Genomic DNA, 16,601 nt, shown 5'->3' with positions numbered 1-16,601 from the left:
GTTTTTTCTTTTTAATAAATTTCCAAAACTTTCAAAAATCCTGTTTTCTCTTTGTCATTATGGGGTATTGAGTGTAGATTGATGAGGGAAAAAATGAATTTAAACGATTTCAGCATAAGGCTGCAACATAACAAAATGTGAAAAAAAGTGAAGGGGTCTGAATACTTTCTGAATGCACTGTACATACATACGTACGTACATACATACATACATACATGCATACAAACATACATACTGTACATACACACACACACACACACACACACACACACACACACACAAACCTTTTACCTGTCTTGCCTGGGTTCGAGACTCGAGTGTGCGCCTGGCTATAAACTGTCACCCTCGTGTTTCGCATGCAGAGCGAGGCATCAATGGGTGTTCCGTTCATTGTATGGACATTCAAGTATTAGCACATATTAGTTCTCGGAATAGGAAATTATCGTATGGGACAATCTAGTATTAGTTGGTTTGGTGGAAGTTAAAGATCCCATGGTGTCCTTCACTAAAAGTAGGCAACCTTATTACTGACACACTGAACAAATTACAAATTGCTGCCTAAATCAGGTTCAGTCGAACAATCAAGCCTGGCCAGCCGATCCGTGAAAGACTTGGATCAATAAGTTGTGCGGACCCCAAAATAATGTTGGAATAATTCTGGATATTACAATTGTAGCAGAAGATTCCCTATTTAGTTCAGTAAGAGTACTGTCCCGAATGTAACAGAGAAATGCACCACCGACCGAGGGGCAGAGTCGAAGCAGTGGGTGTGGGTGGGAAGAGGCGTTGCCCATACAAACCATTGGGCCAATCCAGCGCCAATGATCAGTATCAAATGGAAAGTTTCTCCATTGTGAATGTGTATCTTATCACACACAGTGCATGTGTTTGACAAAGTAACTCTCAGCATCTCTCGTTGCTCCGCTGCTCACGGTCTCCGCATTCTGTTTCCTAACTTCAAAGTATTCAGCCCACATGTTTGAACAGCTCCTGACGCTCGCCCAGGACAGGGGAGTCCAAGTGACGGATGAGTGTTTTGCACGATACCTGGACTCCAACGACCCTTTGCACTCCTTCCGACAACGTTTCCATGTTCCCTTGGTGAAGGACATCCCCAAGAGTGGGTCAAACGTTTTTGCGTCCCCCCCCCCCCCCCCCTCTATTTTTGAATTTTAGAGTAATTGTGCAGTGTGAATGTAGGATACTAAAAAGGTGTGTACGAAGGTCCACACCAGAAAGTTTTAATATCCACCTTGTTAACATTGAAAATGCTTTCTTTCGCACTAAATCTCTGCACATTAGGGGGAACAGGTAAAACACGTGACAGTCCTCTTTCAGCCAATGTTGGATCTCGTTGAAATATTTGGCAACAGCGAAGAATCAGGTGAAGCACAGTTACCTGTGGAGTTGTTAGGGTTGGTGCTAAAATAATTATTTTTTTGTTTCTGCACATATGCTGCATTTGTTATATATTATTAATAGCAATAATGCAACTCTTAATGGCAAGTGAGATTGTTGACATAAAAGTACTAATCCATATGTATTAAAGAGTGATTATAATCAATTTTACTTTTTTATAATTTTTATAATCAAATTTACTAATTACAATGTATAAACAGAAACAGACAAGTCCACTCTTTTCCGAAAAGGGTATGAAAGGATCTATGTCGTCAAAAAGGTACATTCCGATAGTACTTCATTAATAGACATAGTCATGGTCCAATAATACGTAATTAATAGGCATACTCACTGGGTCGACGGAAGCCTCACCGTCCATACGCGTTCTTCGGTTTTATATATAGTGCCCTCAGAAAGTATTCACACCCCCATGACTTTTTTAAAAACATTTTGTTGTGTTACAGCCTGAATTTAAAATGGCTTCAAGTGAGATTTTTTTTGTCACTGGTCTACAAATAATACTCCATAATGTCAAAGAAGAACGTTTTTTTTCTCAAATTTAACAAAACAATTGAAAATGAAAAGCTGAAATATCTAATTTGCATAAGTATTCAACCCCTGAGTCAATACATCGTACAAGCACCTTTAACAGTGATTACAGCTTCGAGAATTCTTGAGTATGTCTGTATCAGCTTTGCACATCTGGATTTGGGGAGTCTCTCCCATTCTTTTGGGCAGATTTGCTCAAGCTCTGTCAAGTTGGATTGAGAGTGTCAGTGAACACCAATCTTCAACTCTTTCCACAGATTCTCAATGGGATTCAAGTCTCGGCTTTGGCTGGGCCACTCAAGGACTTTCCTGTTCTTTTTCTGAAGCCATTCCAGTGTTGTTTTGGCTGTATATTTGGGGTCATTGTCCTGTTGGAACGTAAATCTTCGCCGTACTCTAAGGTCTTTTGAATTCTGATGCAGGTTCTCCGCAATAATTTGCCTGTGTTTTGGTTCCTTTCATTGTTCCCTCTATCCTTACAAGTTTCCCAGTCCCTTCCGCTGAAAAGCATCCCCATAGCATGATGCTGGCACCGCCATGCTTCACAGTAGGGATGCTGTTAGATGGGTGATGAGCTGTGTTCGGTTGCCACCAGATGTAGCACTTTGCATTCAGGCAAAAAATTTCCATCTCATCAGACCACAGAATCTTTTCCCTGATTCTCACAGTCTTTCACGTGCCTTTTTGAAAACTCCAGGTGTGCTGTCATGTGCCTTTTTCCCAGGAGTGGCTTCCATCTGGCCACCCTTCCATAAAGTCTAGATTTGTGAAGTGATGTAGAGGCTGTTGGCCTTCCAGCAGGTTCTCCCTTCTCAGGCAAGGAACTCTCTAGTTCTTATCAGAGTGGTCATTGGGCTCTTGGTCACTTCCCTGATGTATAACGTTATCCATTGCCAAAATGACCTTGTACCGATAAAAGTCAAGTATCATTGACCCTGTTACAGATGTGACACTAATTCAAAACAAATTGCATCAACTACACACCAAAACGGAGATGAAGTCCAACACAATCTGAACATGATCATGCTTTCAATATTATAGCAGAGAAAGTAAATTCAAACATCAACAATGGCACTGATACAATGAAAATGTCTAAACTTAAGCAAATGTTCATCTGGTGTTTGTCTGATGTAAACATTGATGATTCAGAGTCCAAAACAAACAAACTAAAGAGCAGGCCACAAAAACGTTTTCAAGAAGACATCGATTTTGGAGTCAAACATCTCGCAATAAATGTGAAGTTGTGTTTTCTGAAAAGGTATCAAGAGAACAATATGTTTCTGAAAAGAATGTAGAGCACTCAGAGGATGGCATCCTGTCAGATACAGAAAGTCAGCATGACGACGCCTACCATTTGGAGCCTGATCAAGACGTCACCTGAACTTCAAGTCAGCATGACGGCAGGAAGTACTGAACTTCTAAATCATGACGAAGGGACGTCATGGCCTCCCACATCCCAAAGTCGACAAAGGAAATGTAAGATTACCAGATTTGGTGTATAATTTTCTTTTTTTTGTTACTTCATGATGATTCTAAAAGTCAGTTACCAGTTTCTTTGGAAACTTTTGAAAGTTTCTGACAGCATCTGAAACATTACATCGCGATGTTCAATCAATTGGACAGGACCTTCTGTATGTTACAACAAATGGAAGAGACACCAAAACATGAAGCTCTTCCCAAGTGGTCATGGAGTATGCCACACCACACATTTACATTGTGGATTGTCACGTATATGTTCAATGACTACGTGGGGGTTTTCAGAGCCCCACATCCTCACATTGTGCTGGTTGACCTTCACTGATACATGAAAGAAAGCTTTGTCTGTGAACATGACCTTTCTCAGGTAATCTTCATCATCCTCTATGCGACTGAGTATTTCCAAGGCAAACGCCTTGCGTTTGGGTCCATCATTTGGTTTGAGTTCCTGCAGAATCTGCACCTTATCGGCCTAAAGCTTCAGTCTTTTATGCAAAATGCTGTGTACAGTGGTGGTTGGTAGTCCCAGTTTTCTGGATGCGCGTCGGATTGAATTTCTGGGAATTTGTTGAAATGATTCACACACTCGTTCAACATCTGCTGCACTTGTGCTTGGTCGACCGGTACTTATCGGTTTCTGTCAACTACCAGTCTCCTTAAACACTTTGTACCACTCTCTGATACTAATATGTGATGGCAGATGCCTTCCATACCTTGTACGGAAATTACGCTGAACTTCCGTGTCGGATCTCGTCTCAATGAACCATTCGACGCACTGCACTTTCTCTTGTGGAGTTTCTCCCATTTTGTTTTATATTAAAACAGCAGACCTGCAAACAAAGAAAACTCTATGAGTCTCTGTATCATATAAAACAAAGGGTATCATTGTATCATTTGTGACACAAAATATATTAACAACGAAAGTTGTCCAGGTCTTTTTGGAACACCGTTTTGGTTTTTTGTGTGTGTGTGTGTGTGTGTGTGTGTGTGTGTGTGTGTGTGTGTGTGTGTGTGTGTGTGTGTGTGTGTGTGTGTGTGTGTATATATATATATATATAAGTTCAAAACACCTGGTCACAAGTGTGCCGCACTGACCGGGTCCTCAGTCGAGGAGTCGAGTCAATTATATATTATATATTATACAGGGGCGTCGAGAAGGGGGCGGGAGGGGGGGGGGTCGGGGAGGGTCGCTCCCTCAGGACACGGGTTACGTTGAGGAGCCCGAGCTTCTCCTGTAATTTTTTTCAACAGTAGAGTGAAACCCCTCATCAGCTCATCCTCACTTTCTCATCGTTACATTTTAACCCAGAAGCTGATTTTATTTTCTTGCTGGGAGCGAAACAACATTTACCGCTGTTAATGGTACAGTTTCAAACTTTACAGAAAAAAGTTATTAACCAGAAATATTCGTTACAAAGAAATGGGTTTGTAACCTCTTTGTCCAAAAGAATTAATTAATCATCTTCACACGTATTATCTGCCAATCTTATGGAGAAATAATGTTCAACAGTCCAGTTCTCCCATTGTGGATTGAGTACCAGTTCACTGGTAATTCCCTGTTTGTCGTAAAAGGCGACAAAAAGGGTTGGCGGCAGGAAGGGCATCCGGCCGTAAAACATTGCTTCAAAAAGGGAACCAACAAAAACAACAACAACCACGGTGCCCGAAATAGGCCAACGCCCGCTTTGCAGGGAAAAATGGCCTCGAAAGGTGGGTTTTTTTTTAGCCGCGTTGCAGACGCTGCTCATAGAGTGCATGCTGCTGTTGTTGTTGTTACCACCTCTTCTTCTTCTTCTTCTTGTTCTTGCGGAGAAGACAAAACCTCAAAGCTCCACCCATTCTGGGAACCATAGCTCCACCCATTCTGGGAGAGCCTTCATATAAACAAATATCCACCATTTTATTAACTCGCATAGCTTTGAGGCCTGTTTTGTAGGCCCGTGGTGTCTTCCTCTCACACAGTTTTCTTTCAAATCAAATTCGATATATCATTTCATTTTTCACAGTCGCCAACATAGTTTTAGACTCGGTTGAAAAAAAACGGGAAGAAAATCCGATGAAAGTTGCCCTTTATAGAACGAAATGAATTCTCAAAGGCCTGTAACTTCAAGTCCATTGACATATATATTTTTTTAATCGCGGCATGCTCAGTCATACACCGCCCGAAATAAGAGACGGGAAAATGCCGAGATATATATATTTTGTTTAAATCGCGGCATGCTCAGTCATACACCGCCCGAAATAACAGACGGGAAAATGCCGAGATATATTAAAAATTCGTCCATTTGATGACAATCGTCACGATGAAATATTTAATTTATACGTCGTCACAATAATGTGGAGAGAGGAGCATAGCTTCGTTCACGTGTCGCCACATACGGGAAATTGCCGAGATATATATTTTTTTACATCGCGGCATGGTCAGTCATACACCGCCTGAAATAACAGACAGGAAAATGCCAAGATATATTAAAAATTCGTCCATTTGATGACAATCGTCACGATGAAATATTTAATTTATACGTCGTCACAATAATGTGGAGAGAGGAGCATAGCTTCGTTCACGTGTCGCCACACACGGGAAATTGCCGAGATATATATTTTTTTCAATCGCGGCATGGTCAGTCATACACCGCCTGAAATAACAGACGGGAAAATGCCGAGATATATTAAAAATTCGTTGCCACACACGGGCAATTGCCGAGATATATTTTCACTTTGCACAAAAATAACATCAAGTAATCGAATCAATAGGAATGTCCTGTGCCTATAACATCGACGTTATAGGCACAGCTGCATCTAGGCATTGTGTAACATCGACGCGGCTTTTGTTTTAATTAAAACTTTTTGTACTTGTTTTTTTTTAGTCAAGGGTGCCAATTGACTCGATCAGTCCAAACGTCCCACTATCTCCTTTGTTTTCGACCATACGGCCTAATAAAAGTGACCATTTGTTTTTTTAAAGTTTTTCATAAAAGAAAGTTCCTTAAAAAGTTATAAAAGAGAGAAAGAGTGGGGGCCCCGAGGGGCCCGTGCTGGCTCTCGACAAGCCTGTATATATATATATATATATGTATATATATATATATAATGTATATGTATATATTGTTACGGTCCGCGGATTAGATGTTATTCACCGAGCGGAGGTACCGCGGCCGAACAGTTGTTCCCCGACTAAACCCGATTCACCCAAACGTTGGCCGTATCGCGCCACAGATATTCAATGTGGAAAAGACTAACACGACGAATGCAAAGAGGAAGAAGAAGAAGACATACAGAAGAGTAACGGGGTTTATTATTTACACACACATAAGCAAAAAGAGCAGTCACGATTATTTACAGGGGACATGAAAAAGCAGGTAACACAGTGCAAATTACTAGCTTATACAGACTTAGTTTACTACCCAGGACAGCACGAACAGAACAAACTCACGTACGCAAATGGATGGAAGGGTAGGAATCGTTTGGAGGGATGAGCAGGTGGGATCACAGGGCACAGCGAGCAGGTCCACTCCGGGCGGGAAGCGAGGAGCCGGCAGCTCCTTGTATTTGGCTTTACAGCGCACGCCGGCAGCTCCTTGTATTCGGCTTTACAGCGCACGCCGGCAGGGTCACTCGGCGGGTTGAAACAGGGCTGGTTGAAGCGGCTCTTTGTCAAAGGCTTTTCGTATCTCTCCCGCAACTCCGGTGCAACTCTGAACTCTCTCCCGGTGGACTGCCAACCCTCTAACACACCTGGACTCATCTGCCGTATCTCTGGTCTAGCTTGTCCCAGCGATCGTCGCACCCTTCTCTCATACCTTCAGCGCGGGTCTGACACGCCCTCTTCGGTTTCGGTACCGCCCTCCCCCCCGTGATCTGTTTCGTGACCTTGTATGGTAATCCCACGGGCTTGTCTCCTTATTTGGGCATGGCGCCGATGGCACGCCCCTCGTGGCGAGCCAGGGGCTTGTTTCCTTATTTGGGCATGGGGCTGAACAGCCCCGCCCTTCGTGGCGCGCCCTGGGCTTGCCTCTCCCGGGCGACCCCGCCCCTCCTGTTCAAACAGAGCACGGAGCACATATTCACTATAGCAGCGAAATGAGAGGGCGTGCACCCCACGCTTGTGAACTGCTTTACCCGCAGATGGAGAGTTTGGCTGGGAAATGGAAGTATTGAAGGGGAGCTATTCTTCATTGATTCGGTGCAATGGAGTATTATTTTAATGGAAGACAAGGCCTTACCCTAAAACACATAATAAGATATAAGCTACTGAACAAGGGTTTTATCGGGTCCTTCAATGTGGTGTTTCATGGAATTAACTACCGAGACGCCCTTTTTACCTTTACACAACTCTGGAGGCAGGAGGGGCCATATCCAACCAATGTTACACAACAATTTACCACTACAATACACACAATCAAAAAAATGCAATCCTCATATCCGCAACAATATATATATATATTATATATATATATATATATATATATATATATATATATATATATATATATATATATTGTTGCGGTTTTGAGTTTTGGTAACAGTTTGTATAATAAAGGTTAAACTTCCCCCTCATAGTTAGTCACACAAGCAACATGTAGCCTCGCGATAGTGTCGTTATCTCTTAGTATTTGTGAGCTTAGTCCTTTTCCTATGTTAGTTCTGTGTTGAGTAGAGTAAGGCGAATAGGTTCTACTCCTACTTCCATTGACTATCCCGCCTCCCTAGCCTCATGCCTCTTTGTGCCGCCTTTGGTTCATTTTGGCGCCAATTAACACGAGGCCGGCTAGGAGGGTCAGGGCGGGACCGAATGAGGGCGGCAGAGAAGCTGACGGTAAGCGCGAGCCGCCAATCAGGGCTCAGAGGGTGTGGTGGCAGCACTGCGTCACAGGGCGTGGTTGGAAGGTTCGAGATGTTTCGAGAAGGTTCGGGGCATACCGATATAAGCGGTCGCGCAAAGCCCCCAAGAGGACTGATGAGGAGGACTCGCGAGCAGTAAGAGCGTCGATAAGGACTCGCAAGTGGAGAGCGTCAAAGGACTAGTAAGTTGATAGAGCACGTGAGCAGTAGGACTGACGAGGAGGACTCGTGAGCAGCTGGATTGAAGAGAGAGGTACAAGGACTGAGTTGGCATTGAGTGAAGAAAGACGCGCATGAACCAGGATACGCGCTAATATAAAGCAACGCTCAGTTGAGCTTGAAGCCGAGCCGCGTACAGTCAATTGAGTTACGCGAGTGATAACACGCTGTGTAACCGCCAGCCGCGCTGAGAGATGCGTATTTTCCTTCCTACCTCATCGGCTGCCTTTTGTTCGGGAGACGCGCTAGGAGGATCCTTCCACCACCTGCTTGCCATCTTCGCGGGACGTGCTGGGACCGTGGAGAGCCGGACGGGGCCGTTCCTGGACGACCACGTCGACGCGTTTGGCCGGAACATCAACCTGCCTGCAATTCCCTGTGTGAGTGTGACAGGCCCGAGTCTGGGAGTTAAGAATAAGACTGATTAAGTGCTGCTCTGTGTCTCTGCGTCCACCAATCATTGTACATACATGTGGGAATAATAATTAAACCTGTGTTCTTCCTTTTCCATTCGATTGTTCCTGTGATTTCCTCATTGACTAAGCGTGGTACGAATAGAACCGCTCGAATCGGGTTCCACTATTAGAAAAATGCACGGACCACGTGGTACTCAATCCACTCGGTGTACACAAATCACACGTGGCTCGTGCGTGGCTTGCTTCCCCGCTTCCGTGGCGGCGCAGGGATTTAGGTACGAGCGAGATTTGGTCCCGAAACCCTACCTTGCGTTTGCCCGGAAGAGGCGTTTCAAGTCTCTCGGTTCCGCCAAGCCCAGAAAGAACAAGGGGCACTGCTCCTCTCCCCCCTTTGGTAAGGGTAAGAAGGGCGGCGGAGAACCGTAACAATATATATATATATATATATCACTGACTTCCGCTTCCGGTCCGCTCTGAAGAGGACGCAGGCGTCACATGCTCGCCGCTTCTTCGACAGGGCCACTGTCAGTTGCTTTCTTTTTTGGTGGTCGTGCGGATTTTTTGGCCATTGAGTCTGCCCTCTGCATAGCCCCGGCTCTGCTCCCTGCTTCACCTGCCCGGCTCCTTCGCCTGCTCGCTGTTTCCTTGGGCGCGCTCTCGTGGGTTGTGACCATCGCAGCGGTTTGGTGGCGGTTTCCCGCCGTGATCTAGATTTGTAGCGGTGGCGGTCGAGTGCCGCTGCATTTGCCGCTTTGCCGTGATGAACCTTGGCCTCGTGATCGTCTCTTTGCTCCTGCCTGCCCTCTGCTTGGTCCCGGCTCTGCTCCTGGCTTCACCTACCTGGCTCCTTCGTTTCCTCAGGCCCACTCCCGTGGGTTGGGACCATTGTTTCACCTCCTCAACCTTGGCCTCGTCTCGTCCCTTCGCTCCTGCCTGACATGGCTCTGCGGTACTCCGCCGCATGGCTCCTTCTGCTCAATACCCGCTCCACCCCATCATGCATCTCTGCCATCAAATCAAATGGACTCCTCCGACGACCCAGGTACATTCACCGTGGCTCCGGTCGTAAGTTTGTATATTTGCAATCAGGTCACTCCATCCCCGTCCTCTGGTCGGCTCAGCGCACTCTCACACTTAGTCCCAGCGCACCTGGTCACAGCAATGCACACGATCGCACCTCCTGCCTACGAACCCTGGCTAAATCACCTAAATTCATCCCTGCTGTTCAAAACAACATCAGGCTCACCCTGTTCAACACCCGGTCCCTCAACAACAAATGCCGCATCCTGAACGAATACATCCTGGATAACAAACTGGACTTTCTCTGTCTCACCGAAACCTGGCAACAACCTCTGGACTACTACACACTCAACCTCACCACACCCAATGGATATTCCTACGTCAATAAACCACGCTCGGGGGGCCGAGGTGGTGGAATTGCCGTTATCCACCGTCAAGACATCAAGACCAGCCTCATCCCCATCGCCTCATCCTCATCATTTGAACACCTGGCTTTTAAACTCTCTGGTCGCACGCAGTCAGTCATGGCTGTCGTCCACCGCCCTCCCAAACCACACCCATCATTCCTGTCTGACTTCTACTTTCTGACCCAGCTCTGTTCCCTCTCCCCCTCAATCCTCCTCCTTGGTGATTTCAATATCCACATGGACTCCACTGACTCCACAATAACCACTGACTTCACTGATTTACTCACCTGCTTTAACCTCACTCAACATGTCGACTTTCCTACCCATATCCGTGGTCACATTTTGGACCTTGTCTGCTCCACTGGATTAAATTTGCACCATCTCTCTGGCTCCGACCTCACCCTCTCTGACCACTTAGCCATCACTCTGACCATAAACATCCCCGCCCCAACACCAAGGCATTATCGCACTATCAACTTCCGTAAGCTAAACGCTCTTTCACCGACCTCATTCTCATCCACCCTCTCTGAAAAAATGTCCACTTCTCCCTTCATTGACCTCCACACCCCTTCCGACCTCACTGACTACTACAACCACACTCTCTCCTCCTGCCTTGACCAGCTTGCGCCTGTAAAAACCAAAACAGTTTCTTTCACCCACTCTGCTCCCTGGTTTACCCCTGAACTCTGCCTGATGAAAACTCGTGCTCGCCAACTTGAAAGACTCCGCAATAAAACGGGTCTCACAGTTCACTCCCAAGCCTACAAGGACCACCTACAACACTACAAAGATGCCCTCTCCCGCGCCCGCTCCGCCTACTACTCTCAAATTATCCACTCTGGCTCCGGAAACCCAAAAGCACTCTTCTCGACAATAAACAAACTCCTCCGCCCCCTGAACACCACCACCCAGTCATTCACAGTAGACAACTGCATCTCCTTCCTCTCTTTCTTCCAACGCAAAATTGACAACATCTACAACAGCTTGACCACTGCCGCACCCGCTCCCCCTCCAACCACCTGCCTCCCCTTGTCCTGCCATCCCCTGTCTCGGTTCTCCCCAATCTCCCCTACTGACCTCTCTGAACTCCTCATAGGAATGAAAACTGCCACCTGCACTCTTGACCCCATCCCCTCCAGCTTTGTCAAGGCCTCCCTCCCTGCTCTCTCTCCACTTATCATTGCAACAATAAACTCCTCCCTGTCTACAGGCATCGTCCCACCTTCCCTCAAAATTGCTGCTGTTACCCCCATTCTAAAAAAACCTGGTCTAAACCCTGACACCCTAAACAACTTCAGACCCATCTCCAACCTACCCTTTCTGTCAAAAGTTTTGGAATGCGCTGTAGCCACTCAACTCAAACATCACCTCTCTGCCAATAACCTGTATGAAACATTCCAATCCGGATTCCGCTCCAACCACAGTACTGAAACTGCTCTCCTCAAAATCATCAACGACCTTCTCCTCTCCTCTGACGCTGGCAACCTCAACATTCTCGTCCTCCTCGACCTCAGCGCCGCCTTTGACACCATCGATCACACCATCCTCCTCACCCGACTTGAATCCACCTTTAACGTTACCGGCACTGCCTTCTCTTGGATTAAATCATACCTCTCTGACAGACGCCAGTTCATCTCCATCAATAACTGCAAATCCCCCACTGCTCCCCTCCCCCAAGGTGTCCCCCAAGGTTCAGTTCTTGGCCCCCTCCTCTTCATCCTTTACCTGTCCCCCCTCGGTCACTTAATCCGCCGTCATGGTCTCCAATTCCACTGCTTCGCCGATGACATCCAGCTTTTCATCTCCACCAAGTCCATCTCCACCGACACCCACTCTATCTTGACAAACTGCATCACTGAAATAAAATCCTGGCTTCAAATCAACTTCCTCAAGCTTAAATGTGATAAATCTGAAATAATCATCATTGGCACAAAAACGCTCACAAAATCCACCCATAACTTTGCCCTCAACATCGACGGTATCCCAGTATCCACCTCCCCTCACATCCGGAATCTTGGCGTTATCTTTGACCAAACCCTTTCCTTCGACAAATACACTAAACAGATCAGAAAGTCAGCCTTCTTTCACCTGAAAAACATTGCCCGTCTCTGCTCATTCCTCTCCTCCACGGCTGCAGAAACCCTCATCGACGCCTTCATCACCTCCCGTCTGGACTACTGCAATAGCCTCCTCTATGGTTCACCCTAAAAAATCACCAATAAACTCCAATACATTCAGAACTCCGCTGCCCGTCTACTCACCCATTCCCGGACCCGTGACCACATCACCCCCGTCCTTTACAAGCTTCACTGGCTCCCCATCCCCCAGAGAATCCAGTACAAAATCCTCCTCTTGACATACAAAGCCCTCCATAACCTGGCCCCATCCTACCTGGCTGACCTCCTCTCCAGACACACTCCCACCCGCAACCTCCGCTCTGCTGGTACCAACCTCCTGACCCCCTCCATCCGGACCAAATTCAGATCCTGGGGGGACAGGGCCTTCTCCATCGCTGCTCCCACCCTCTGGAACTCACTACCTCACACCATCAGAGACTCCTCCTCACTCACCACATTCAAAACATCACTAAAGACCCACCTGTTCAACACTGCATTCAACATTCAACCCACAGCATTTAACCCCTGACTATCTCTTCTCCTTCTCCCTCCTTTTGCTTTAAATATTTCCCTATTGATTCTTGTCTTTTTGCAATTGTTGTTTTCATGTATTGTTATGCATTATGTTTTCCACTCTGTCAAAGCGCCTTTGGGCTTCTGGAAAAGCACTATACAAAATAAATGAATTATTATATATATATATATTTATATATATATATTGTTACGGACCGCGGATTAGATGTTATTTTGACCGAGCGGTGGTGTAACCGCGGCCGAACAGTTATTCCCCGACTAAAACCCGATTCAACCCAAACGTTGGCCGTATCGCGCCAACGCTATTCAATCGGGAAAAGACTAAGACGACAAATGCAAAGAGGAAAAGGAATAAGACGAGAAAAGGGTTGAAAATACTACTAAATTTATTTACTATTTACAGGCTCAAAATAACCAAGGAGAAGGAAAGATAATAAAATAATATACAGAAGCTTTTAGAGACACAGGGAAAATACTAGCTTATCTAACAGGCTTACTTACTACCCAGGACAGAACAAACAAAGACACTGACTCACGCGGGGAATTGCAGAGTGGATTGCTGGAAGGAGGTGTGTGGCTGGAGGGGGGGAGGACGGCACGGAGCTGGCTGGAGCTTGATCCCGCACGGGACGTCGGGCTGGACCTCGACAGCCGCTGATGCCACCGAGCCGGTCGTGTGCGCGGAGTCACAGGTCGGAGCTGATTGTCTCAGTAATAGCGCATCTGCTCTGGCGACCCAGATCTTTCTTTGGACTCAGTAAAAGCGCAACTCTCTGACGACCCAGCTCTTTCTTTGGACTCAGTAAAAGCGCAACTCTCTGACGACCCAGCTCTTTCTTTGGACTCAGTAAAAGCGTAACTCTCTGGCGACCCAGCTCTTTCTTTGGACTCAGTAAAAGCGCAACTCTCTGACGACCCAGCTCTTTCTTTGGACTCAGTAAAAGCGCAACTCTCTGATGACCCAGCTCTTGTCTCCTCCCTCCTTGTCTCAACTCCTTGGGGAATGCCCCGCCGGCGGGTTATATAGGCCCCGCCCCTCAACCTTTGCGAACCTCCCCCAAACGCTCTTCCTCCGCCCTCTCAAACCAAACCCCTCGTGCTTAGTTGGTTGTTCGGGGCTGGCTCACTCCTCCCCTCTATGACGAGGTGGAGACACGCCTTTCTTCCCCAACCCTGCCTTGTGGCCAATGGTGGTTGAAGAAAACCGCCCAAAATGCAGTTGGCCATCGAAATGAAATGAAAGGGGACCTATTCTTATTTCACTCGGCGCAATGGAGTATTTCAATTAATGGGAGACACAGCCTTACCCTAAGACACATAATAAGATATAAGCTACTGAACAAGGGTTTTCTATGATTGGCTGATGTGTATGCTTTATGGACTAATTACCGAGACGCCCTTTTTACCTTTATACAACTCTGGAGGCAGGAGGGGCCATATCCAACCAATGGTACACAGCAGTTTACCACAATCCAATACACACAATCAAAAAAAATGCCATCCTCATATCCGCAACACTGCACCCTCCTACTCTTAGGCACGTACCGGGCCTATAACTTTAATTTCGTGTGACACGTAGGTGTAGTTCCCTCTACTTTTAACCTGACCCTGAGTGCGACAGTTTTAAAACATAAATAAATGTGTCCCGCTGCTCCATTGCACCCTACCTAACAGACTTACGCCCACAGCTAACCGAATTGCGGAATGGTCTTCAAACTACACACTGACGGTGGGGAGCATTATTTACAATTGACGCGACTTTTATTTACAAAACTAACCCTGGACCTGTAATTGTTCTTTCTGGGGGGGAGACAGTCTGCTCTGCATCGACGCACCATGAAAGCACCTATAACGCACCAATACACCCCCAAGCACCAATCGGTGCTGTCACCATTGTTCAATGAATAAAAATAAACCAACAACCCCTAACCCTGCAGGTGTTCTCTTGCTCTTCGGCTCCCTCTGCTGGCTATTATTATTTCTTCCAGTTTTTGTCATTTTCTTTGCTTTTCTTACTGGCGGCCTATTTGAACTGAAAAATGCACCCAATGTGTCCTTTTTATTTTATTTTATTTATGGCCCACAGGGCCGACTAGTGTGGTTCACCTGTGGGGCATCGGTGCCCTGTGGCCAAGGTCCGCCAGCAAGATTTCGGGCCCTCATGGCCGGTTCCAGCAGAGGGGCCATGCCCCAACCCATGGGGTCCAGAAGTGGTGCTCGGCCACAGACATGTGGTCCATCATGTGGTGCATCGATGCAGACAGCTGGTTCTGAGAGTTCCGGGCGCACAATGGCCGACTCACGCACGCTCCCCTCGGCGCCCAATGGCGCACAGGTCATGTGGGAGACAAAAGGGGGACAAGACAAATGAGCGAGGGGTAAGGTCACAAGGGTACACATCAATAAGGCAATGCAAGGCGAAATGCGCACGGAGGGCGAAGTGAGAAAGCTCGTCCCTACCGTACGTCACCCCCCTGTCACCTACACTACCCTTGCCCTTACCCCATATGTACAAAATCTACACATTTACAAATTCGTCGCTAATGTCTCGTCTTCCCATATTTCCCTTCTACACCAAATTCGTCTCCACAATCCCTCTATCCAAAATTTGCCATCACCCAATTTGTCATCAATCCTCATAAGGAGGAAGAGATGGAACAACAAAGCACAATGTCACACCCACGTCATGATGCGTCTCACAATCCAAAACATTTGCACATAAAAAATAATCAAAACATGGCATGGTGTGGAGGTACGTCACCTCAGGTGAGTGGGTGCAGATGGTGCGAGGAGATCCTTCATCCTATCTATCCTCTAAATGACTTTAACACTCTTTACTCTACCCAGGGTCTTTCCCTGCAAATCCATTGGCCAACTTACACAATGGGTTCTAAAAACCAATTCCCATTGACCAAACTGTGGTGCTTCCCAATTTGGGGTCTCACTCCCCCGATTCATCTCCCGGTGCCCTTGCACAATTTCGGGGCTGCGACGTGTAGCTCTCCCAGCAGGTCTACCCACCTGCACACCTCCACCACTGCAGTTGCCACCCGAGCTTACCTAGCTCCTCACCCTAACCTATCTAATTGGGGAAGGCCCCTCCTGGCTCTGTCACCCCTTGGTGCCCTCTGGCACTGGGGTACCCGGGTCCGTCCTCCAGATCCTCGGGCCCCATCCACAACTACCGGCTCCCAGAGCCCACCTGTGGCCTCTCCTGGCCGACATCCTCACAGTGGTGGAGTGCCCAAACCAACTACACACACTAACAGGCTACACGCCCAGCCATTTCCACAACACTAATGCACCCATCCAAACATCATTCTTCCACCCGCACCACAGATGCCAATATCCAACCACAATTTACCTATACCCTCTACCTAACACTTACACTACCCGCCCCGGGTATCCGTGATGGGGGTCCACTCTTCCCCCATTCACACCTCCGCACCATCCACTCCACTACCATCCATTCCAATACCCCATATATTCCACACTCCATGTATTCCACACACCTGTTGGTGCACACCTGTGCACTCACACCTGGTGCCACCTGCACCCTCCTTCCTTCCTGGACCATTTGGTCAATACAATACACATCACCACTACTCCCTCATACACTGCTC

At 46.9% G+C, this 16,601-nt stretch overlaps 1 protein-coding gene across 2 annotated transcripts in view; it reads left to right on the top strand.

Annotated features, from left to right (window-relative positions):
- The first annotated feature begins 804 nt into the window (after positions 1–804).
- The window catches only part of KYNU (kynureninase), a 130,718-nt gene continuing 114,921 nt past the window's right edge, over positions 805–16,601 (top strand). Inside the window, exon 1 of one of the 2 annotated variants that reach the window (XM_068102212.2) lies at positions 805–1,120. In XM_068102212.2, coding sequence (XP_067958313.2) covers positions 976–1,120 — 145 coding nt within the window. In that variant the 5' untranslated portion in view covers positions 805–975. The remainder of the gene's footprint in view (positions 1,121–16,601) is intronic. The other variant, XM_068102213.2, reaches the window with a different exon arrangement.

Source organism: Myxine glutinosa, chromosome 1 (genome assembly GCF_964187855.1).
Source record: "Myxine glutinosa chromosome 1, kmMyxGlut1.1, whole genome shotgun sequence".
NCBI lineage: Eukaryota > Metazoa > Chordata > Myxini > Myxiniformes > Myxinidae > Myxine > Myxine glutinosa.
The sequence above is the reverse complement of the archived record's forward strand: the minus strand, read 5'-3'. Positions and strand labels throughout refer to the sequence as shown.